At 55.4% G+C, this 19,783-nt stretch overlaps 11 protein-coding genes across 11 annotated transcripts; 6 read left to right on the top strand and 5 right to left on the bottom strand.

The window, feature by feature from the left end:
• The first annotated feature begins 10 nt into the window (after positions 1-10).
• Positions 11-1,414, top strand: BAUCODRAFT_462693 (uncharacterized protein). Its single transcript, XM_007677754.1, has one exon. It carries the CDS (start codon positions 167-169, stop codon positions 1,322-1,324), a length of 1,158 nt encoding a protein of 385 aa, XP_007675944.1. The 5' UTR covers positions 11-166; the 3' UTR covers positions 1,325-1,414.
• Positions 1,415-2,231: 817 nt separating this feature from the next.
• BAUCODRAFT_156309 (uncharacterized protein) lies at positions 2,232-4,050 on the bottom strand (the record flags this gene model as incomplete). The annotated part of the gene is made up of 6 exons (XM_007677753.1): positions 3,473-4,050; positions 3,356-3,420; positions 3,132-3,316; positions 2,969-3,073; positions 2,809-2,894; positions 2,232-2,757 (listed from the first exon to the last, which is right to left on the bottom strand). The coding sequence occupies exons 1-6, from the start codon at positions 3,583-3,585 to the stop codon at positions 2,232-2,234; spliced, it is 1,080 nt and encodes a 359-aa protein (XP_007675943.1). The 5' UTR covers positions 3,586-4,050.
• A 1,609-nt stretch (positions 4,051-5,659) lies between these two features.
• Positions 5,660-6,727, top strand: BAUCODRAFT_461102 (uncharacterized protein). Its single transcript, XM_007677752.1, has 3 exons — positions 5,660-5,895; positions 5,955-6,132; positions 6,186-6,727. The coding sequence occupies exons 1-3, from the start codon at positions 5,841-5,843 to the stop codon at positions 6,577-6,579; spliced, it is 627 nt and encodes a 208-aa protein (XP_007675942.1). The 5' UTR covers positions 5,660-5,840; the 3' UTR covers positions 6,580-6,727.
• BAUCODRAFT_461103 (uncharacterized protein) lies at positions 6,728-7,468 on the top strand. The gene is made up of 2 exons (XM_007677751.1): positions 6,728-7,277; positions 7,341-7,468. The coding sequence occupies exons 1-2, from the start codon at positions 6,875-6,877 to the stop codon at positions 7,379-7,381; spliced, it is 444 nt and encodes a 147-aa protein (XP_007675941.1). The 5' UTR covers positions 6,728-6,874; the 3' UTR covers positions 7,382-7,468.
• A 520-nt stretch (positions 7,469-7,988) lies between these two features.
• Positions 7,989-9,009, top strand: BAUCODRAFT_147728 (uncharacterized protein; the record flags this gene model as incomplete). Its single annotated transcript, XM_007677750.1, has 3 exons — positions 7,989-8,108; positions 8,155-8,607; positions 8,650-9,009. 3 exons carry the CDS (start codon positions 7,989-7,991, stop codon positions 9,007-9,009), a joined length of 933 nt encoding a protein of 310 aa, XP_007675940.1.
• A 254-nt stretch (positions 9,010-9,263) lies between these two features.
• On the bottom strand, positions 9,264-11,003 carry BAUCODRAFT_147727 (uncharacterized protein; the record flags this gene model as incomplete). Its single annotated transcript, XM_007677749.1, has 3 exons — positions 9,264-10,397; positions 10,462-10,753; positions 10,807-11,003. The coding sequence occupies 3 exons, from the start codon at positions 11,001-11,003 to the stop codon at positions 9,264-9,266; spliced, it is 1,623 nt and encodes a 540-aa protein (XP_007675939.1).
• Positions 11,004-11,085: 82 nt separating this feature from the next.
• On the bottom strand, positions 11,086-14,507 carry BAUCODRAFT_33402 (uncharacterized protein). Its single transcript, XM_007677116.1, has one exon. The coding sequence runs from the start codon at positions 14,329-14,331 to the stop codon at positions 11,359-11,361; it is 2,973 nt and encodes a 990-aa protein (XP_007675306.1). The 5' UTR covers positions 14,332-14,507; the 3' UTR covers positions 11,086-11,358.
• A 398-nt stretch (positions 14,508-14,905) lies between these two features.
• BAUCODRAFT_461142 (uncharacterized protein) lies at positions 14,906-15,810 on the bottom strand. The gene has a single exon (XM_007677748.1). It carries the CDS (start codon positions 15,639-15,641, stop codon positions 15,063-15,065), a length of 579 nt encoding a protein of 192 aa, XP_007675938.1. The 5' UTR covers positions 15,642-15,810; the 3' UTR covers positions 14,906-15,062.
• On the bottom strand, positions 15,811-17,341 carry BAUCODRAFT_461110 (uncharacterized protein). The gene has a single exon (XM_007677747.1). The coding sequence runs from the start codon at positions 16,901-16,903 to the stop codon at positions 15,980-15,982; it is 924 nt and encodes a 307-aa protein (XP_007675937.1). The 5' UTR covers positions 16,904-17,341; the 3' UTR covers positions 15,811-15,979.
• A 20-nt stretch (positions 17,342-17,361) lies between these two features.
• BAUCODRAFT_122101 (uncharacterized protein) lies at positions 17,362-18,473 on the top strand (the record flags this gene model as incomplete). The annotated part of the gene is made up of 2 exons (XM_007677746.1): positions 17,362-17,378; positions 17,426-18,473. 2 exons carry the CDS (start codon positions 17,362-17,364, stop codon positions 18,471-18,473), a joined length of 1,065 nt encoding a protein of 354 aa, XP_007675936.1.
• A 122-nt stretch (positions 18,474-18,595) lies between these two features.
• Positions 18,596-19,606, top strand: BAUCODRAFT_462362 (uncharacterized protein). The gene is made up of 2 exons (XM_007677745.1): positions 18,596-18,835; positions 19,292-19,606. The coding sequence occupies exons 1-2, from the start codon at positions 18,718-18,720 to the stop codon at positions 19,450-19,452; spliced, it is 279 nt and encodes a 92-aa protein (XP_007675935.1). The 5' UTR covers positions 18,596-18,717; the 3' UTR covers positions 19,453-19,606.
• Positions 19,607-19,783: the final 177 nt, after the last annotated feature.

Below are 19,783 nucleotides of genomic sequence, written 5' to 3'. Positions count from 1 at the left end.
TGGCTACGATGGGTTGAAAGGGGATGCTCTTCGGGGGTTAAGGCGCCGCAGAGGACCGTGCATGAATGGCACGATGGTCGATACCATGGATTGACACCGAAGCACCTCCAGGTTACAAAGTAAATGAGCTCGCCACGACTATAACCGTAAACGATACATATGCACAATGGCTGAGGAGGAGGTCTACAGAGCAAGCACTTACGCGCCCGTCAACATCGCAGTAATCAAGTATTGGGGAAAGCGAGATACCAAGCTCAACCTGCCCACCAATTCGTCACTCTCCGTTACACTCTCGCAAGATGATCTTCGCACACATACCACGGCGTCATGCTCGGCACAGCTCAGCAAGGATACGTTACTGCTCAATGGAGAAGGCCAGGACATCTCCAGTACGAGGACGCAAGCCTGTCTGCGCGAGCTCCGATCTTTGCGACAACAACTGGAAGCGAAGCACGCCACTGCCCCAAAGCTGAGTCAAATGAAGTTAAAGATCGTTAGCGAGAACAACTTCCCGACTGCTGCAGGACTGGCGAGCAGCGCGGCAGGCTTTGCAGCTCTTGTACGTGCTGTTGCCGACCTCTACCAACTCCCTGCCTCACCAACAGAGTTGTCACGAATAGCAAGACAAGGCTCAGGCTCTGCTTGCCGAAGTCTCTTTGGTGGCTATGCAGGGTGGCAGATGGGCGAGAAGGACGACGGCTCGGACAGCGTAGCGTACGAGGTCGCGCCTGCCTCGCATTGGCCTGCGATGCGAGCGATCATCCTCGTTGCATCGGCGGAGAAGAAGGATGTCAGCAGTACGGCGGGTATGCAGCAGACCGTCGCCACCTCAGCACTATTTCAGCATAGAGCGAATAATGTCGTGCCCAAACGTATGAATATGATGGAAAAGGCTATGAAAGAACGCGACTTTGAGACTTTCGCAACGTTGACGATGAAGGACAGCAACAATTTCCACGCTTGCTGTTTAGATACTGAACCGCCGATCTTCTATATGAACGAGACTTCACGAGCGGCTGTGAGGATGTGCGAGGCCATCAACAAGGAGGCCGGGCGGAGCATCTGTGCTTACACGTTTGATGCCGGACCGAATGCTGTGGTGTACTATCTGAAGGATGACGAGAGCAGCGTGGTTGGTACGTTCAAATCGATGCTTGGTGAGAAAACAGGTTGGGAAGGTCCCAGAGGGCAAGCTATCAAGGCGTTGCAGAAGACGCCTGAAGGTGTTGAGATTATCAGCGAGATGTTGAAGAAGGGTGTCAGCCGCATCATCTTGACTGGTGTAGGAGACGGTCCAAGATCGACGAATGACCATCTTTGCTGAGAGTGCGGTGATTTTGACACACGGTCACACTCCGCACTCATTCTCGATCACACATACCATCCAATAGTGCCGTTGTGATGAACACCCACGCCAACGCAGTGGATCGTACTGCGTGGGGCACCTCAAGTCGTTCTGGTTGCGTCGCGCTGCCGGTCTCTGCGCGCCCTCGAGCTATCGTCTATGCAAGTCTTGATCAACCAGACCAGGCTTCGGATGATAATGAGCACGAGAATGCCGCAGAAGAATCCGACAACGATCGCCGTTGCTAAAGCGTGGCCGTGGAGGCGCTCTCGAGGCACAAGCGTTTGCGGCATGATGGATCGTGATGCCTTCAGGTCTCCAGCAGAAGTGGTAGGACTGTGCGAGCGTTGCAGCTGTGAATCAGCACGGCTTGTTGTCGTCAAGGGGGACAGGGTGCCTAAATTGCTAAGATAATGCTACGTGGATAATCACGAGCGCTCTCGCTCGCCCGGTTGTCTCAGTTCGGTGATGCACATTTTGCCACTTCCAAATGTTCACGTCTGACATGCTTCTTGGGAGTAGGTATATGATGAGAACTTCAGCACAGTTTGGTTACGCCACGGCGGGCTATGCTGCGTAGCCTGCGCTTCGGTTGTGTGTTGGCGCCCAGATTGTGGCGCATGTCTTGAATTCTTAGCTGGGACTACACGTCCGGACTGTGTGAAGATACACCATCTGCTTGTTCTTTCGCTACACATGCACGTGGACAGAGATAACCCACCGACGCGTGTCTGCATACAGAAACTGTAGAAGCGCTATATACGGTCCCTGAGAGATGACACTGCGCCGAATCTCTTCCAAGCCTTCGTCACACGTCATAGGCTATCACGGCTTACCGGACTTGTGCACTCAACTGCGTCCTTCCCAAACAAGTGTCTTGCAACCATCAAGAAACCTCCAGAAACGCAATGGTAATCGCAAAAGCCATGACAACGTTTCCCATAAGAGGCAAAAGCGTCCCTCCCTCGTTCCCGACCGCGTTGCCGCTTGCGGTAGACTTGGCCGGTACTGCTACCAGAGCAGAGACACGGGGATCATAAGCCAAGCAGCTTGTCGGCATCGGCAGGAAAGGGGTGCTGTTGAAGACTATGTCTCCGTCGATATAGTTGTCGGCAGCGCTGAAGTCCACGCCCCAGCCGAAGCTTCTCGTTGGTACCACATTAGTAAGGTTGTGGTAAATGTGGTCCGACTTAGCTCCACTCGGAGCCGGCTCGCAGCTACTTGTCACGTTGACCGCCTGCGAGACTGTGACGTCCTCGCTGATGACAGGCGCCCATATGCCAGCCCCAGCAACCTCGTGACCCAAAAAATCTCCTTGTAGGAAGAACGAAGGCCCGAACTGAATCTGAAAGTCGAAGTTGTCGTTCGGATCCGGGGATGAGTATTTAGTTGGTGTGATGGCGGATGCGTTGCTTGAGGAAAAGTCAGCAAGGAGCGGAAGAGCCATGTTCCGTGTGCCATACAAGCCTACAACTGTGGCGTTTGCCATGTTGAGTATCGGTAGCCAAATAGCGGGGCTTGCAGCGTCTGTCCCGTTCCTAATCGTGATCTGGAGATCCGTAGGTAGAAAAGTTAGCCATGTTTCAGACAATTGTACGGAGATTGACTAGTCGCTCCGCTGACCTCGTATTCGAAGCCATAGGTGAAGTTGACCGGAGAGGTAGCGTTAACGTATCCCAGGAGGGACGACACCACGCTCAGGTCGACGCCAATACCGAAGAACTCGCTCTACAGAGTAGTCAGCACGGTTTCGTGATACAGCGCTCCTTTCAAGCAATACACCTACAGTAAGACCAAATCCGGCAAGCGTTGGCGACAAGGGGTTGCCAAGTTGGACGGCGAATGCCGTTGAAGCATCTGGATCGGAGATGACGAATTGCAGCTCGATTACCGCATGGAAGCTCTTTACAACAGCGGCAACCCAGGCTCTTGTGTCACCAAAGTCAAAAGGCAACGCGGAGAAGCTAGAATCTGGTGCGTAGTGGCAATCAACAACTCCCTAGTTGCAACCTCCTGAGAAGGCAATGTCGCCAACAACCGAGCAGTTCTTGCAGAGAACATAATAACCGGTCGAGCTGTACGGTATTAGCTTGGTTTCAGAGCCGACACAGCAAGGTTTGGAGTTACTTGGTAAGCGGAAGGTCAGTTGCGTTCCAGTTGATGTAGATATCTGCCTCTTGACTGGTCGACGCGGCGGCAACACACGCCGCAAGAGTCACGACTGTGAATAAGCCGAGCATAACGACGAAGTCTTAATTTGAATGGCAAGATAGATGTAAAGAGAGTAATGATTGCAGATGCTAAGATAAAGGAGTGTTAGGAGGGCAAACTGGAGGGCTATATGCGCCAACGCTGCTCAGGCTACGGCTGAGTTGCAGTATGATTCCGTGCGGCACAAGTCGAGACAAGGCTGCTGATCCACGAGGATGGTGTAGATCTGCCCGTACAGAGCTTAGCCGGCTAGACACCGAAACCGATGGCGTTGCGGAGGCTTTCATTCTCGCTTGTCTTCATCGTCGTGGACGTTGCCATTGGTCGCTCACAGGAAAGGTGAGCATACGTGCATAGTCGCTGCGAAATACGGAAACTTCCAGCAAGGCTGAAACCGCAATGGTGACTATTGCCATGCATCTGTCCGCGCGCTCAGTGTCCTGGGTCTGGGAGCAATCCGAATCAGTAGACTATGACTGAACCCGAGCTACGTTCAAGGCGGCTTAAAGTCATCGTTTGCGCCTGCGAGAGTTCATTCAAGTGGCCATGGTCCAAATTTCGTGCATGCCTTCCAGATCATATATCTGGGCGTGCGGAGGAAGTGAGGTCCGCTTCGGAGGTTCTGGTCTGCGCAGGGTACCGTAACATGCTCCTCTCAACCGCTGTACAAGGGTGGGTTTGAACATTACGAAGAGGCAGCGAAGGCTTGCCTCAGCCTGGGGCGCACACCAATGGGTGTCGCATGCTCCGGTCGACCACTTTGCTGGTGACTTTGGGCGCTTAGCGGTATGGTATCTGTGGAACGAACCGCCAGCGGACATGTTTTCGGCCCCCAAAGGCGCAGCTTGAGTGACGAACAGAGCGTTACCAGCTGGGAATACACGTATGCACAGCTCGGATGATGAGGCGTTGTTATTGCGATCGCGCTCAGCACCTGACGTGAGAGAATGGGTGCACAGCAAGCAAGGACCACAACGATCGAGAGAAATCAGTGAGAGTCGGTGGCAGAAGTCATGGTCGCATATTATCCCATCGCTGCGTCAGTCTCGCAAACTAATGATTTCGAACGAGCTGCGAAGCTATTGCGGATAATGGTGGGATCTGTGCAGAGTCCTGGAATTTGATTCCGCAAGTTTCCTCACAGCGATTTACGGAGACTGTGTTACGCCGGGAACTGCGGCCATGTCTAATCCACTGAGCATAGAGACGGACGACGGACTTGCCAAGACGGACGTCCGCTGTCACCTCATCTTCACCACGTCGAACGTTTACGCAGGGTGGAAGGATGTCTACCAATGGAGGCACCAGGACAGTTCGCAGTAAAGCGAAGAGTTGCGTGGAGTCTGTGTACTGTGCGTGCACCTGCGAGGATCGGTGCAGTTGAACGACGTCGCTTTCATCCCGTTAATTCGGTTCCGAACCGTAGACTCCGTTAGCATTGTGGACCCGAACCCGAATCACAACGGCGAAGAAGTCATGAAACCGAGATTAAGCAGTGAGGAACACTGAGTGTCTTGTGTGGTCAGCGATGCTTTTGGTTCGATGGCAATGTTCACCTGCATCGGCCCTTGCTGTTCTGCGCAACGCATATGCCTGAACCCTAACGAGCTACAGGCCGCCGAAGAAAGATACGATGCACATGGACGACCAACGAGAATGGGTTATGCACTCAGTGTACTGCCTTCGAGCGCAGTTGCATGCCACAGCATGGATCTCGCGGCACCGATAGAGACGGCATCGGCGCTCGCGTGACCACTCCGCTTGGGCAAGATCGTCTGAGCAGGCTGGAGCGGGAGTTGGCATCTCTCGCAGCTGTCGTCCGCAATCACCAGACGAACAGCGCACATGCACCCAATGAGCAAGCACTCCACGATGGACATAAGCGGAGCCATGTGCATCTAGATCGCAGTATCTGTCACTAGCTGACCCTTCCTACCCATTTGTCCACAGGCAGCGATCTAATAACCGGCAGCAATGATGTTATACCGGACGAAAATGGCTTGAGTCCAGCTTTTCACCTCAAGCTGCTGTTCGCCAGTGTCTCTGACACCCGTGTTGATGATGTGCCACCAAATGCAGTAGAGAGGCCAAGCAGCCGTAAGCAAAGCAATGCGGAGGTCCGCTCACTTGTCTGGCACGTGGCTGACCGTCCTATCAATCAATCCCCTAGGCCGCTTGCAAAATCTGAATACCACTGCGCGCAACTCGCTGTTACCGCTTCTGCCTTGCAGAGATAAAATCGCCCAGGTTGCCGATCACGCCACGTCCTGGATGTCATTCTACAATGCTCTGTTTCCGCAAACATTCGCGCAGCGTGCCAGTCCACAGCTTATGGCACGGTATGAAGCCGTAAATCGTCCAGCTGCTGACGCAGTGATGCTTACTTCTTTCCTCTTAGTGCTCGCGGTCACAGCATTGCAAATACCTCGGAGAAATGCCACTCACATGCTGTGCGGACGTGTTATACCTCAGTACGCTGATCTTGGTTCAGGGACAGTAGAGCAGGCCGTAATTAGCAGCGCTGACCTTGCTGAGAGTGTTGCTGGACTGGAGACGGTCCTGCTGTATGTTCGCTTGTAGGTGTTTCTTCACAGTCGCGCACAAGGCGGGCATGCTGACCGTGATGCAGACAACTTGCTCGAGGTAACCTACGGGATATGTGGCTCACCTTACGGCGGGCAGTAGCCTTGGCTGAGCTCTACGGCTTACCCAACGCTGCGAATCACTCAACGAACCAGCTATACAGCCTTGAGGCAGATTCGCAGCCAGCGGAGGCCGAAGTCTGGGAAGCGGTTTGCGCGACTGACCGGAACTGCAGCATGATGCTCAACTTGCCGGCAGGGACCGCCAGCTACGCTTTCCCGCGAGATACAGAGGTGATGCGGGATGGTCAAGTATCACCGAAGGTGTACAACTGTCTTTGGTCCAACATCTGCCTCCGTATATTTGAGCTTGACAGGTCGTTCGTGCGTGCAGTGGACGAGGCTTACTACATACAGCGATGCATTGGCAATCGACCGTGAACTGTACGCAATGGCAGCACGACCGCCGTAAACATGGTGGTCTGCAGTCGAGACGCTGACACTCGCCGAACAACTTGTGCAATTCTGGCACCATTACTTGTTGGCGAGAGTGCACCTTCGCTTTGCATCGACAAATGATGGTGAAGATGCATATACTCACAGCGGAACGCTCTGTGGAAGAGCATGTCAAGACGCTCTTCGCCGCTTCATCGTATTCAGACGGGAGCTGCCACTTGAGTTCTTCATCTGCCGTGTTGTTGACATACAAGCATTCACCGCGGCTGTTGTTCTGCTCATGTCAGAAAACAGTTCAACAGAGAGGAGTGCTGCAGATGGTGGGCAAGACTGTGTACAACTTACGGACAGTGTTCTTGAAACGTTTGAAGAGCATGGCGGCTCAAGATTTACACGCGAGGCTGCTGTAGCCCTCGGCTCTTTGAAGCAGTCTATGCTGGGAGGCTTTAATAACGGCGAAAACGGTGTCGTGTTGCAGATACCGCATCTTGGCAGAATTCAGCTCAAGCATCCCTTCTATCGGTCAAAGACACCGCCGCCAAGAGAAGAAAGCGCTCGGCCCCTTCCTCACGCGTCGCCAGGCCCCTTCCTCACGCGTCGCAACAGCCGCTTGCTGAACAGTTTTTGTACGCAGGAGGTGGAGTTCCAGAAACGCTTGACGCCAATCTTACCTCTCGTTCCTGGTAAGTAGGGTAACGCGTAGCCCTTCGCGACTGTCTGCCATAGCTGACCCGTCCAAACTCTAGGCTACCGAACCTCTTTGCAAGCGAAGAGCTTGCCGACTTAGAGCAACGGATGAACCTTGACGACTTCACCTAGGGTTTTAGATTGGGCGCCCTCGGCCTGGCTCAGTGATACCCACACTATAGTGTGCGGCAGCATGAGTTGGTGGGCACTCTCAGCAGCTTGAACGATTGCGGAAACACGCGATGTATGTCGTGGTTGTTTTGGGAGGCCTACGTGCATACATTCCCAAAGAGGAATGCTCGCCTCAACATACGCCTAGCTGACAACGCGGCAGTTTATGCATCTTGCTGCGGAATTCTGAGCATGATGTTTCACGGCGTCTGGTTGCATCGTCCAAGCATACGTGGCTGTGTATCGTTTGGCTCACGCTATCGAACTTCCGTCTCGGCTCCGTTGCGCGTCCGTCCGGAGCGCGCAGGTTTCAGATGGAGCTCAAAACATTCTACGACAGTGGGACAAACAAGCCAGCAGTCGGACGGAGACGCAGAAGATCATCCGCGGAGAGAACGTACAAGACCTCGCCGTGCGGCGCTTCCAGATCAAACAATCATATCTCCATCCTGTCATTACTCCTGGCCACGTGCGTCTTCCCACACAACGATACATATTACATCACTCTACCCTGACAGCCCTATAATTCAAACATCATGTCCAGTACGTCCTCCATGATGCGTGCTGCGTATTCTCGAGCACTAGGGCCGGCATCCAATCTTGAGCCCGCCACCATCCCCATACCTACACCTCAACCCGGCCAGGTCCTTATCCGCGTAAGAAGCTTTCGGTCTCAACTACTCCGAGATCTTGACACGCAAGTTCGGGCGTGCGCCAATAGGTCCAGTCCAACTACCACGAGTCCTCAGCATAGAGGCGGCTGGTATCATTGAAGCCGCGCCGGGCAGCGAGGAAGCCTTCCCAAGAGGCGCCATCGTCCTCACGACTCTCGGCGGGATGGGCGTCATGTTCGACGGCGCATATGCAGAGTACACCTGCGTGTCGAAAGCGAATGTGCATGTGCTCAAGCGGCCTACGACGCTGGATTGGAAGGTTCTGGGCGCCTTGCCCGTTATGCTACAGACCGCTCATGGAAGCCTTTTCCGAGGCCTGAAGCTGAAAGCCGGTGAAACTCTGCTTGTCCGTGGCGGCACCACAAGCGTTGGTCTTGCTGCTGCAGCCATAGCGACGAACACAGGAGCGAAGGGACTGGCCACGACACGGCGCGGGGGCGACCAAACCGCTCGCACGATGAAGGAGAGCGGCGCAGACCAAGTACTTATCGACGACCGTGGCTGAGTTGACGAAGCGGTCAAGAAGGCGTACCCCGCCGGTGTCGACAAGGTCCTGGAACTCGTCGGCGGGTACACGCTGCCAGACTCTCTTAGCTGCCTTGCCGAAGGCGGCATCTGCTGCTTCACGGGACTTGTAGGTGGCAGTCCCACCGCGCCGCAGTTCCATCCTCTTGGTATGATTGCGACAGAGCGCTATCTGACCGCTTACGGCGAGCGGATGTTCCACGCGAGAAAATGGCCGATTGACGAGTTGGTGCAGCACGTCGAGGACGGCTCGCTCAAAGTTCAGGTAGGGAAGGTGGTTAACATCGATCAGATCATGGATGCGCACGAGTATGTGGAGAGCCATGCGGGACTGGGCAAGGTCGTGGTTTTGGTCTGATGTTGCTTTTGATCGAAGGCAAGAACCGTGGGAGTGAGATAAGCTGCTGTGCAGTGCATAGCAATGTACAAGCACGCAACGTGTTCCGGTTTCGTGATCATGCCAAGTCTTCACATTGTATCCCAAGGCGATTGTGAGTCTACAAGCTGCCAAGAGGCCTTGAGTTGATTATGCCAGGCTACACACTTAGGATGCCGCGCATGGAGACGTTGGTCCCCTCTACTCTAGCCTCTTACAGCTTTGCAACGCTCCAGCTAATCCAGGATAAATGTGAACAAGTTCGTATGAACCACATTCAACGCCCTCGTAGCATCGCGGGCATCGATAACGCAGCTAATATTGATTTCGCTCGCACCCTGCGAGATCATCTCAATATTGATCCCATTGTCGCCTAGCGTGCTGAAAAAGCGACCACTGACACCGACCATGTTCCTCAACTGTCGTCCGATAAGGGAGATGATGGCCATGTTGGGAACAATATCGACATCGCCCCAGCGGCCGAGATCCTCAACCGCGCCTCTCAGTGCTTCCGATCGGATCTTCATCTCCTCTTCCCGCTCGCCGGACAGTAATGCCTCCTCTGAGTGCAAGGCCATGGAGACGTGCACTTCAGAGGACGAAATGAGGTCAACAGATAGACCGTGCTTGTCCAGCGTGCTGAAAATGGACATCAGGAAGCCATGCGCACGCGTGCGCCTCTTCGAGTGCACATTCAATACTGTGATCTTCGGCTTGATGGTTACAGCCGTCGGACGTTTCGGCTTGGTATGTTGGCTCAAATTCGAAACTGAGCGATTACGAAACAGCCCTGGCTGCTTGTTGCTAATGTCGTCCGCGCGGTCCGGTACGACCATTGTGCCGTCCCCACGCGGGTTCATGACGTTCTTGATGCGGATGGGTATGCTGGCTCTGATGACTTGGTCCATGGTGAAGGGATGGATGACCTCGGAGCCGTAGAAGGTCAATTCCGCGGCTTCGCTGGGTGTGACGGAATCCAATAGACGCGCGGTCGGGACCTTGCGTGGGTCGGCGGTGAAAATGCCGTCGACCTCTTTCCAGATTTGTAGCTCCTTGGCTTGAAGTCCGACTGCGACGAGCGCTGCGCAAAGGTCGGTATAGCCTCTGCCGATTTGTTGGAGCAGCCCGCCCGGCACCCGGCCAAAGTAGCCGGTCATGACTGGGACGACGCCGGGCTTTAGCGAGTGCACGCGCTCTCCAAGTGTTGTTGCAAGGGTAGTGTAGAATATATGGTCGAGAGTCTTGGTGGCGGAAGGTGTTACAATGTCACTCAGGTCCACATACACGGCGTTGGTCCCACGATCCTGCAGCAGCGCAGTCATGTAGAGACAGCTGAGCTTTTCTCCCACGGACATGATCATGTCCTTGACCTGCGAAAGGTAGAATTGTCAGCCCAATTTCCAGCGGTTGCGCGTGGAACAGCACATCGCTTACCGGGTTCGAAACCTCCCTCAAGCGCTGCGCAGCAGCCAGGTCTTGCAATAGATCATCGCATTCCTTCTCAATAGCTCCCGAGTACTGCGCAAGTATCTCTGCGCTCCTCAAGCAGTCCTGCCCAGCCTTCAAATGGTCCGCACGGATCGCAGCGACAACCTCGAGATACTTGTCGCTGTTTGACTCAACCTCCTTCGCGGCTTTTAGTAGGCGGGTCGTCGTCCCTTCAGATTTCGTTCCAGTACTTCGTGCCGAGCAAACCACGGCAATACGCTGGTCCTTAAGGCCTGCCCTGCTGTATTCAGTATCTTGCCCATTACAGTATGCGCCGCACAATAAACTTACAGCACAATGTCCTGCGCAATCTTTACAGCAAACTTGCCCACGCTCGTCCCGCCGAACTTTTGAACGACCCAATTCGCTCCACCGGGAAGGTCCCTTTCTTGTGTGTGTGGTATTCTCGATTCGAACGAAGCCACTGGAACGATGCCATTGCGCTCAAGCGCAGTTTTGCGAGCTTGTCTTATTATTGGGAAGTCCATATCTATCGCCGAACGCCTTGTATGAGCAGAAGCGAGTGTGGTAGACCTGCGATGTTGTGAATCGTTGAAATATATGTGTAATGGGCATTGAGTCGAACTTCGAGTCAGAAAATCTACTGTGGGGTTGGAAATAAGGTCCTCTCGGTCCGCTGCAAGGTCCAGTTGGCGCTATTGGCAGTTGGGACGATCAGACCCAGATTGGTTCCTGGCGTACGACCGAAAGGAGATAGCGAAGGTAAAGTGGATGACTGAACTACATCGCCCTGAACAACAACATCCGCGATGCTCGCACTCCACGCTACCAAATACACCCAAGCCTCAAAAGACCGCCTTCCGTCCCCTGCCACCATCATCATCAAACCCGACCCCCCTCCACTTCAACCTCCCCAACAATCCCCTCATACCACCCCCCATGCCCCTCCCAATCCACCCTCCTCACGCCCTCCAGCACCTCCACCATCCCTGAAATCTGCCCCGTCATCTCGCCCAACCCACACGACGTCAGCATCTCACTCGCCGAAGACGCCGCCCTCACTCGCTCAACAGACGTACTAGCGCTGAGTCGACCAAGGACATGCGTGCGCAGGCGTTGGAAGAGGACTTTGAGGACCGGATCCGTGAATCGGATTCCCACACCCTCCGAAGTTGCGGCTGCTTGGGAGAAGAAACGGGTGATGGTGCCGTTGAGTTGTTGCTTTGTCGAGGGAGGGATGTTCGAGGCCGTCTCTAGGATGCTGAAGGCCTTTTGCGCTGTTGTCGTAGGCTCTTCCGATGAGCTCGCGTCCGGGGGGGTGGTGCTGCTGCTACCGTAGGCCTCGATAGAAAGAAGCTGCCACAGGCGAGACGCTTGAGCCTTCCATTGAGCGCGGACATCCCGTTTCAGCAAGTTCTTGGCCGTAAGCAGTACCGCGCCGATAACAGTAACCCGTACAGCTTGTGCACGGATCTCCGCCAGTCGTGCAACATCCAGGTGCAGCGTCTCCGGCACCGCATCCATGGTAAGCGGACCTTGCTCGATCGCCAAATCCACCAAGACGCGGGCATACACCTTCTCCGGCTTTGGTCGATCAGCAGCCAGCCTCACACCCCCCGGATCCCTGCCATCAGCTTCCGTGCTCAAATGGCCTTGGGCATCGCGCCACCACCGCTTAGTCCGCTGCAGGGTAATCCTCCCCGCCTCCAAATCCGCAGCGAAAGCCCTCTGCTCATACCCCGCCGCCTCGCGGACAAGTGTGGGTGCCATGCTCATGAGCATGAAATTGGTGTAGTCCAGACTCAACGTATCCACCGCTCGCAGGAGTTTGAAAAGTTTATCGATCATAGCGTCCAATTCACCTCCCTCTGCCGTAGGCTGTTGTTTCAACCCGCCGACTAACGCAGCAATTTCCTGATCCCGAAACGGAGCGCAAAGTTTCGGGAGCACGTTAGCCATGAAATCGAAAAACCCGTCATACGAGAAAATGCCAGCCTGACACTGTCGTGCAATCGACTCCAGATCCAGCGTCTCGCTGATGAGAGTGTACATGCTGTTCCCCGGCTTCAGCATGCGCAGCAGCTTTTCGCGCACATTCTCCGCCGCGCTGAGGGTCCAGAGCGAGCCCTCGCCGGCCTCGAAACATTGTTTCATCGAGGCACAGATGGATCGGTACAAGTCTTCTCGTAGCGCGGCGGAGGTGTCGGTGAGTTTGTAGTCTTTGTCAATCGCTAGCTCGTGGGTTAGGACTCGGTTGCTGGGCATGGGCGTGAACAGTTTCCGTGTGATCTCGGCTGAGGATTGTGACTGCCATTCCTCAGCCTCCGTTGCCGGAGTCGGCTCCACCAGAGTCGCAGCGGGCTCCGCCGAGGCTTGTACAGACGGTACCTCGACACCGCGCGGCCGCACTTCAGCAGCGTTCCGCTTCTTCGGCCTCTTCCTGCGGCTCTCCCTAATCGCCTTCTTGATCAGCTGGTCCGCGCGATCGGCACCGGCCAACTTCCGGATGCGCGAAAGTAGAAGGACCTGGTTATCGCGGATGCCTTCGCGGTAATCCGAGGCTACTTCGCCGCGGTCATCGTCCTTGACGGTTTGCCAAATAGCGTCCAGTTCGACGAAACTTGCCACCATGCCTTCGATCAGTACGGACGAGTCCTGCAGTCTCCATGCCGCGAAGGCGGAGGTGTAGGCGGAGTAAGATTGCGACAGCGCTTCCAGTTGTGTCGCACTGGGGGAGTAGTTATTCCAAGCCGCTAGTCTCGCCAGGGTGTTGTCGGTGTTGGCCAGTAGTTCGGTGGCTTTGGGAAGTAGGTCTTGTTCTTGTGCTCCGTTCCGATTTAGTAACACAGCGGTAGGATGCGCCAGCATTAAGTACGCGCTCAAGAATGTCCGGGTATTGAGCGACGCGTTCTCATCGTTCGCATGCTGCAGGCCGAGCTGGGTTAAGAAGGCGGTGGTGGTACGGATGACGTCCGGTCTGGCAATCAAGGCAGTCATGTCGTCGAAGGTGGAGTTCGCTTGCTGTAACCCAAGCTTGACGAAGGCGCATATCACGCCTCGTCGTCGAGACAGCCGCCACGCTCGCTGGATCGCGCAAGCAGCAGCCGCCTCGTTCAACGTAGACGACGCTTCTTCGTCCACGACGGCCTCCTCCTCAATATCACCCACCTCCTCCACAACCGCCAGCTTCTTCTCAGCACTATCCGCCCGTCTCGCGCGGCGCGCCTGCAAATTCCGCTGATACTCCCCCCTCCGCCGCTCAGCCTCCGCATGTCTCTCCTCCATCTCAGCTCTGACTCTCGCCTCCTCCGCCAGCTTCCGCTCCTTAACCTCCTCCGCAATGCGCTTCGCGCGCGCGACTTCCTCCGCACACGCCGCCGCAACCTTGGCGAGATACTTCTCCTTCGCCAACTGCGCCGCGAGCGCGCGCTCCTCGCTCGCACTGACATCTCCGCGTGGCGCCGCTTTCGCCAAGGCGGCTCGTAGGCGCACTTGTTCGGCATGCGCCGCACGGTCGGCCAGGCGCGCTTTGCGAGACTCGATGATGGAGGCGCGACGGAGGTGCTGCGCGATGTAATTGCTCTGGTACCCTGAGCCGCGACGGTGAGAGACTGAGGATGCGCGTGAGTGGGCGGACGAGAGGCTGTTGCGGCGCGAGGAGGCGGCGGACGACTTCCGGCGGGCGTTGGCACGGTTGCGGTAGAAGCGAGCGGCGAGGTGTGGTGGCGGCGCGTAGATTTGCTGTTCGTTGTCCGTCATGGTTTCCGTGGGAGTAATGGGTCCTGTGATATCGTGAATGTCTTCCATGTTGTGAGCCTCTTCCGGCGATCGTTGTTCCGGGTCTGGCGCGCCCATTGCGTTACAAAGCGGATGATCGTCCGGGAACGATTGTGCTTCGTCCAATCAATATGTGTTCGCTGGTGAGGTGTCGCGCGACGGCGATGTATAGGATATGCTAGGTTGAGACTTGATGTTGTTATCGAACGTTAGACAGAAGGCAAGTTCGGTGGCTGGTGGTGACAGGGATGACGCCTGCCATGAAGCTTCGGCGACAGCCAGCATGGAAGCAACTCGATCCTGCCCCACCCCTGTTTGTGTTCGCCTGACTAATGCTGCTGCTGCGCAAGACATGTCACACGAGCAGCCCACCCGTCTCTGCACTCTGCACCATCTGCTTTCCGACATTGTGTTCAGCGATTGGACAATGTTGCTATCGCTGGCGGCGCCGCATGCGGAAGCCCAAAGACCTACGGCATGTAAGGTACAATTGATTAAAGCTTATCCGCTAATTCACTGGTTAATCGGTCCGTCAATCAATGTATGGATCGAGCCACAACCCTCTATTAAAGCAGCAAAAGTACGTTAACGCAGCTGGTTCGAATGCATCCAGAGACTGCGCAGTGCTGTTCGAGTGTCCGCCCCAGGCTTGCATTAGTACACTGTATCTCCCACTAACAACACTCCATGGTATATTCTTGCCCCGTCCCAAACGCCAACGCCTCGCTCCGAACGCTTTACAAATATGAGCACAATTAGGATAAGTAGCGAGCAGCTCAAACCACCACCATCACACGTCCCAAACTCCATCAAGCACCCGCACCAGCCGCCTCCCTCTCCCGCTGCTCCCTGAAAACCTGCCTACTCATCGCCAACACCCTCTCAAACCCCTCCCTCCCCCTCGCCGCGTTCTGCCCGAACCGCTCCACACTAAACTCCTCAATCTTCTGCCTCACCTTCGCCCAGCCCCCACACAGCGCCGTAATCCGCGCCTCCTGCTCAAACCTCGTCCTCCCCGCACCTCCTCCATCCCCCGTAGCAGGCGTATAAACAACCTTCTCAGCACAAGTCAAAAACTCACTCATCGTCAAATTCTGACTGCACATCGTCACCCGCTTCGCGACGGGATCGACATAGCTGACCTCGTACACGAGACTCTCCTCTCTCCCCGCGAGGAAAGGTTTGAGCCAAGAGGGCGCGGCTTGCCGACATGTGATGAGGCGCTCGGTGCGCAGGAGGTGGGTGGCCGGGTCGAAGGAGCGAGAGAGGGTGTCGACGGCGAGGACGTGCGAGGCTTTGTCGTTCCACGGACAGTATTTGCGCCAGTTGTTCGTGGAGACTTCCTCCCAGGAGTAGTCGAAGGTGTGGGTGGAGGTGAAGAGGCGCATGGCGAAGATTTGCACGGTCTTGCTCGCCAAGAGTAGGGCCGTTTCGCGTTTGATGCTCGAGCTATTGTGCTCGTAGACTATCGCGGTATCATGTTGATGAGGTTTGGTTGTCTATAGCGCTGCGGGACTGTTGTAGATAGCGCAGGAGAAAAAAGATGTCAAAGCTGCAAGGGTCTGGCCCTTTGTCCGAGGAGAGATTCTTCCGGGTAATTACGGGAGGCCGTGATGGTATTGCGCACGCACCAGGCCGTTGCGTTGAAGGACATCCTGAACTTGCCCATTAGATACTACTACATGCTAAATACGCTCAAAAGACATGGTTAAGAACAAATCATCAGCTACCTCGACAACGCCTCCTCAAAAGTCTTCTGAGTATGCTCCCAGACCTTCTCCGCCCACCCTGTCTGCCTATACTCCTTCAACTGCGCCGTCTCCTGCGGCACCCCCTTATCATCCAACGCCCAACTCCCCTTCCCAAACTCCGCCGTAGTACCATAATAAAGCATCCTCTCTCCCACATCCTTCGGCTGCAAGATGAACAAACTAACCACGGGCTCAACAAACCATGTGATAAACCACGACAGCAAACCCGTCGCACTCCGTCCCAGTAGTCCAGTATTCACGACACCCGGGTACACATGCACGAAGCCCATCTCCGGATTCTGCGCGGCGAGGTAATCCCACGAAAGCGTCTGCATCGTCGCCGCCTGCGTAAGCGCTTGCACGAAAGCGAAGTTCTGCTTCAGCTCGAGATCGTGCTCGATGAGCTTGCCCTCCTGCGTTCCGGCCATGATACTGATCATCCTGCCGGTCTTGCTCATGAGCGGTAGCAAGTTTTGAGCGAGGCGGACGCGACCGTAATACCGGACTGCGTTGCCATTGTCGAGACCTTCGGCGTTCTCCTGTCGGCCGTAGACGGGTAGGTAGCCTTGGGACATGTACAAGAGGTCGATTTTGGCGCCGTTGAGGTGGGTTTTGATGATAGGGGTTAGGGTGTCGATTTTCTTCATCGAGCTGACGTCGCCTTCGATGAAGATGAAGGTGCCGTTTGGGTTGATGCTCTTTAGCTTCTGGAGGTCATGTTCGAAGGACTTTTGGCTGCGGCCGACTATGATCGCTGTCGGTTTCGGGACATGCTTTGCGAACGCTTGCAGAGTCGCTAGGCCTATGCCTTTGGTGGCGCCCGTGAAGACGGCTGTCAATTGCTCGTGGGAAGACTTGAGGGCCGCGTTGGCTGACACGACTTCGCGGACGCTGACCATTGTTGCTCGCTGTGTCTAGATTCGTATGGGCTGGGAGTTGAGACTGATTGGCTGAGAGAGAAGACGATGTGTATGTTCAGGCTGGGCTTTAGATGAGGTGTGATGAATGGAGGAGAAGCAATGTTCACAGTTGCACGCCCTACCTTTATTCATTCCCTACGTCGGACATTGTAATGAGCATTGTGCCGTCGCCGGCGCGAGTGCTTGATGCAAGACCATCTTGGGCGTAGGACAGCTTCGTCGCCGGCTGCATGGAACCGCCGACGGGATTGACGGGAAGACCAAGAGGGGAAAGGTCGCAAGCCTGCTAAGGTCAGCAAATGCTACGTCATGGTTTTGAACTTCTGTCAGCACGGGAACTTTACCGCATGAGGCAAGGTTTACGTGCACGATACGGCCGGCCGAATGGCGAACGGACTTGTTGGCGAATGCGCTTATGAAGCGACAAGCATGTTGAGATGGTGTCGTGGCAGAGGTATGTCGCTTACACGGGCAATGGACTCGGACTAATCGTCTCCACAGCATTCAGTCGTTCCTGATCTTCTTCGGACCCATACTGCTGCCGCGAGTATTGGCCACATACCGCTCGCTTCGTTCGAGGCCGGCCTCTCAAATCCGACCCTTACCTCAGCGGACTTCCTTTGCACTGACCGTTCTGTTCCTCTCCGGCCTCATTGCATTCCTGTCGACCTTTCCTCTCTTCAGCCCTGCAAACGTCTTCCGGCAAACGCAGTCACGGCTTCAGACTTCCGCCGGCGTACTGTCGACACGGCTGGCTGCCCTACGGCCGCTGACTGCCCAGGATGAGAAGCTAAGACAAGTGCTTGATGACGGTGGCCTTGATGCAAGGCTCATCTACGCTCGCTATGGACCGCACATACTCACAACATGTCCGTTTGCGAAGCCGGGAGACGTCGATGCCGGGCTTGCCTACTTGTTCTACGCACTCCCTTCCATGCTGACTCCGCACTTGCTGCACCTCATTGCCCTCGGGACTGCGACTTCTGGCATGCTCTGCGGACAGGAAGGCGCCAAATGGCGAAACATGGCTACAATATCTGGTATCGTCCTCGGCGCTGCGGAAGTGCTCTTCATCGCCTACTACGACGACAAGCCTAACATGCGAAGCACGCGACTCAGCGAAATAGACTTTGTCCACTGGAAAATGCAGGTTTGGCGCGGTCTTGCCATAGCCGCCGTAGACGGCATTCTAGGCTGGGTCATCTGGCTTCAAGCTACCGGAAGGGCATTCGTGGCGCCGCCGTCAGCCTCTGAGCGGATCGTCAATCATGCCCGCGCACTAGAAGGCCTATTAGTGAAGGCGAAGAGCGTTGGCATTGTCCGTAATGGTACGGCCAGGGACGCTGCCATGCGGAGTAAGGTCGACGAGTACTGGATGAAGGAGGGCGAGGTGATGAGAGATGTGTTTGAGCAGCCGGAAGTGCTTGAGGCGCAGCGGAGCACTTTGGCAAGGCTTGACGTGGCCCGCATCAGCCGTGATGCGGAAGGTTATGTGGATACTGTGCTGCGAGGAGTGCAGTCTCCTCCGAATCCCGTTGCTGCTCGTTGACAATGAAGAGAAACACTCCACGAGCCAGCGATCACGCAACAAGACCTCTTCTGTGTGCCCTTGAGTTGAGAAAGCCTTGTCAAGACCGTTAGTGAAGGCTGACGGATACCTAGCCTGACGACCCTATCCATGGAGGCCTGCTCCGTATGACGCAGTGTGCAGAGAGCACAAGGCGCGCCGCTATGGACTAGGGTTCTGTCGCCACTGACAAGTCTGGCGATTATGCTGGGTGAACGGGCTAGGGATGCCAGTCGCAACGCTGGAGGGCCTACTTATTGCTCCTTACTATAACAGATTGCCGCGATATCGTACATCAACACTTACGTGCCCAAACTGCTCACGACATACCTGCTCGTTGTATTATCAAGTTCGGTGGCGCTGGCGCTGACGCTGGCGCTCTGCACAACAGCCTCTGCCCTCAGCATCCCTCGCCCGCGCCAGTAGTCGCCCGACGGCTTTTTCTACATATGCGAAGGCAGCTACTTCACAGAGTCGTGCGTTAGCTGGCATTTCTTCGCCGACACTTGCAGTAAGTCGCACTGTCATAACCGTACTCGCCTGGTTTGCTGATCACTGTGACGTAGACAGCAGGCCGGCCATCAAGTACGGTAGCCACAGCCTTTAGTCGGCCGGGCCGGTGAAAGGCGTAGCGTGCTCATTCTACCTGGAACAGCACCATATAGCCGCGTGGGTACTTGAATCAAGCACTGAAACGGTGTCAGGGCTGCCGGTTGCGTTGGCGATCGGTCAAACCAGTTACAATATCCCTGTGGCAACTTTGCTGCCAATAGCTTTAGCAGCAGGATGTGTGACTTCACCGAGCAACACATCAGGGTGCACTACCTCTGCTGCAACATCTACGTCGATGGACGTGATCTCGGCATCCGCAAGCTCGAGCACATCAACAGGCATTCCTAGCCGTGCTTTGACTTCTACGCCTACGAGCGCCAACTCAGGCTACGCCACGAACCTAACATAAGCACACTCCTGTGCTTGCCCAACCCGGCATAACCCCAATCTCTAAACCCAATGCCATATCGCGCGCCCATGTGGGACATGCACGACTTCCGCGGAGCATATATATTTGGAGCTGCGGCCTGGAAGCCCGACTTGGGCGCGGAAGGGGAGAGTTGCAATACGTTGTGTGGGCGGGGTGTTGGTATTTGTCGAGGTGTGAGTGTAAATAATGTGGTATGTGAGAGTTGGCGGAGGGGTAAACTCCGGCGGTAAAGCCACCAGAAAGATGTGGACTGCCATTAGCGGAGCAGGTGGCAAGTGCTCGGCTTGTTAGCAGCATGTGCTTAAAGCCT

Source organism: Baudoinia panamericana (assembly GCF_000338955.1).
Source record: "Baudoinia panamericana UAMH 10762 unplaced genomic scaffold BAUCOscaffold_5, whole genome shotgun sequence".
NCBI classification, from domain to species: domain Eukaryota; kingdom Fungi; phylum Ascomycota; class Dothideomycetes; order Mycosphaerellales; family Teratosphaeriaceae; genus Baudoinia; species Baudoinia panamericana.
The sequence above is the reverse complement of the archived record's forward strand: the minus strand, read 5'-3'. Positions and strand labels throughout refer to the sequence as shown.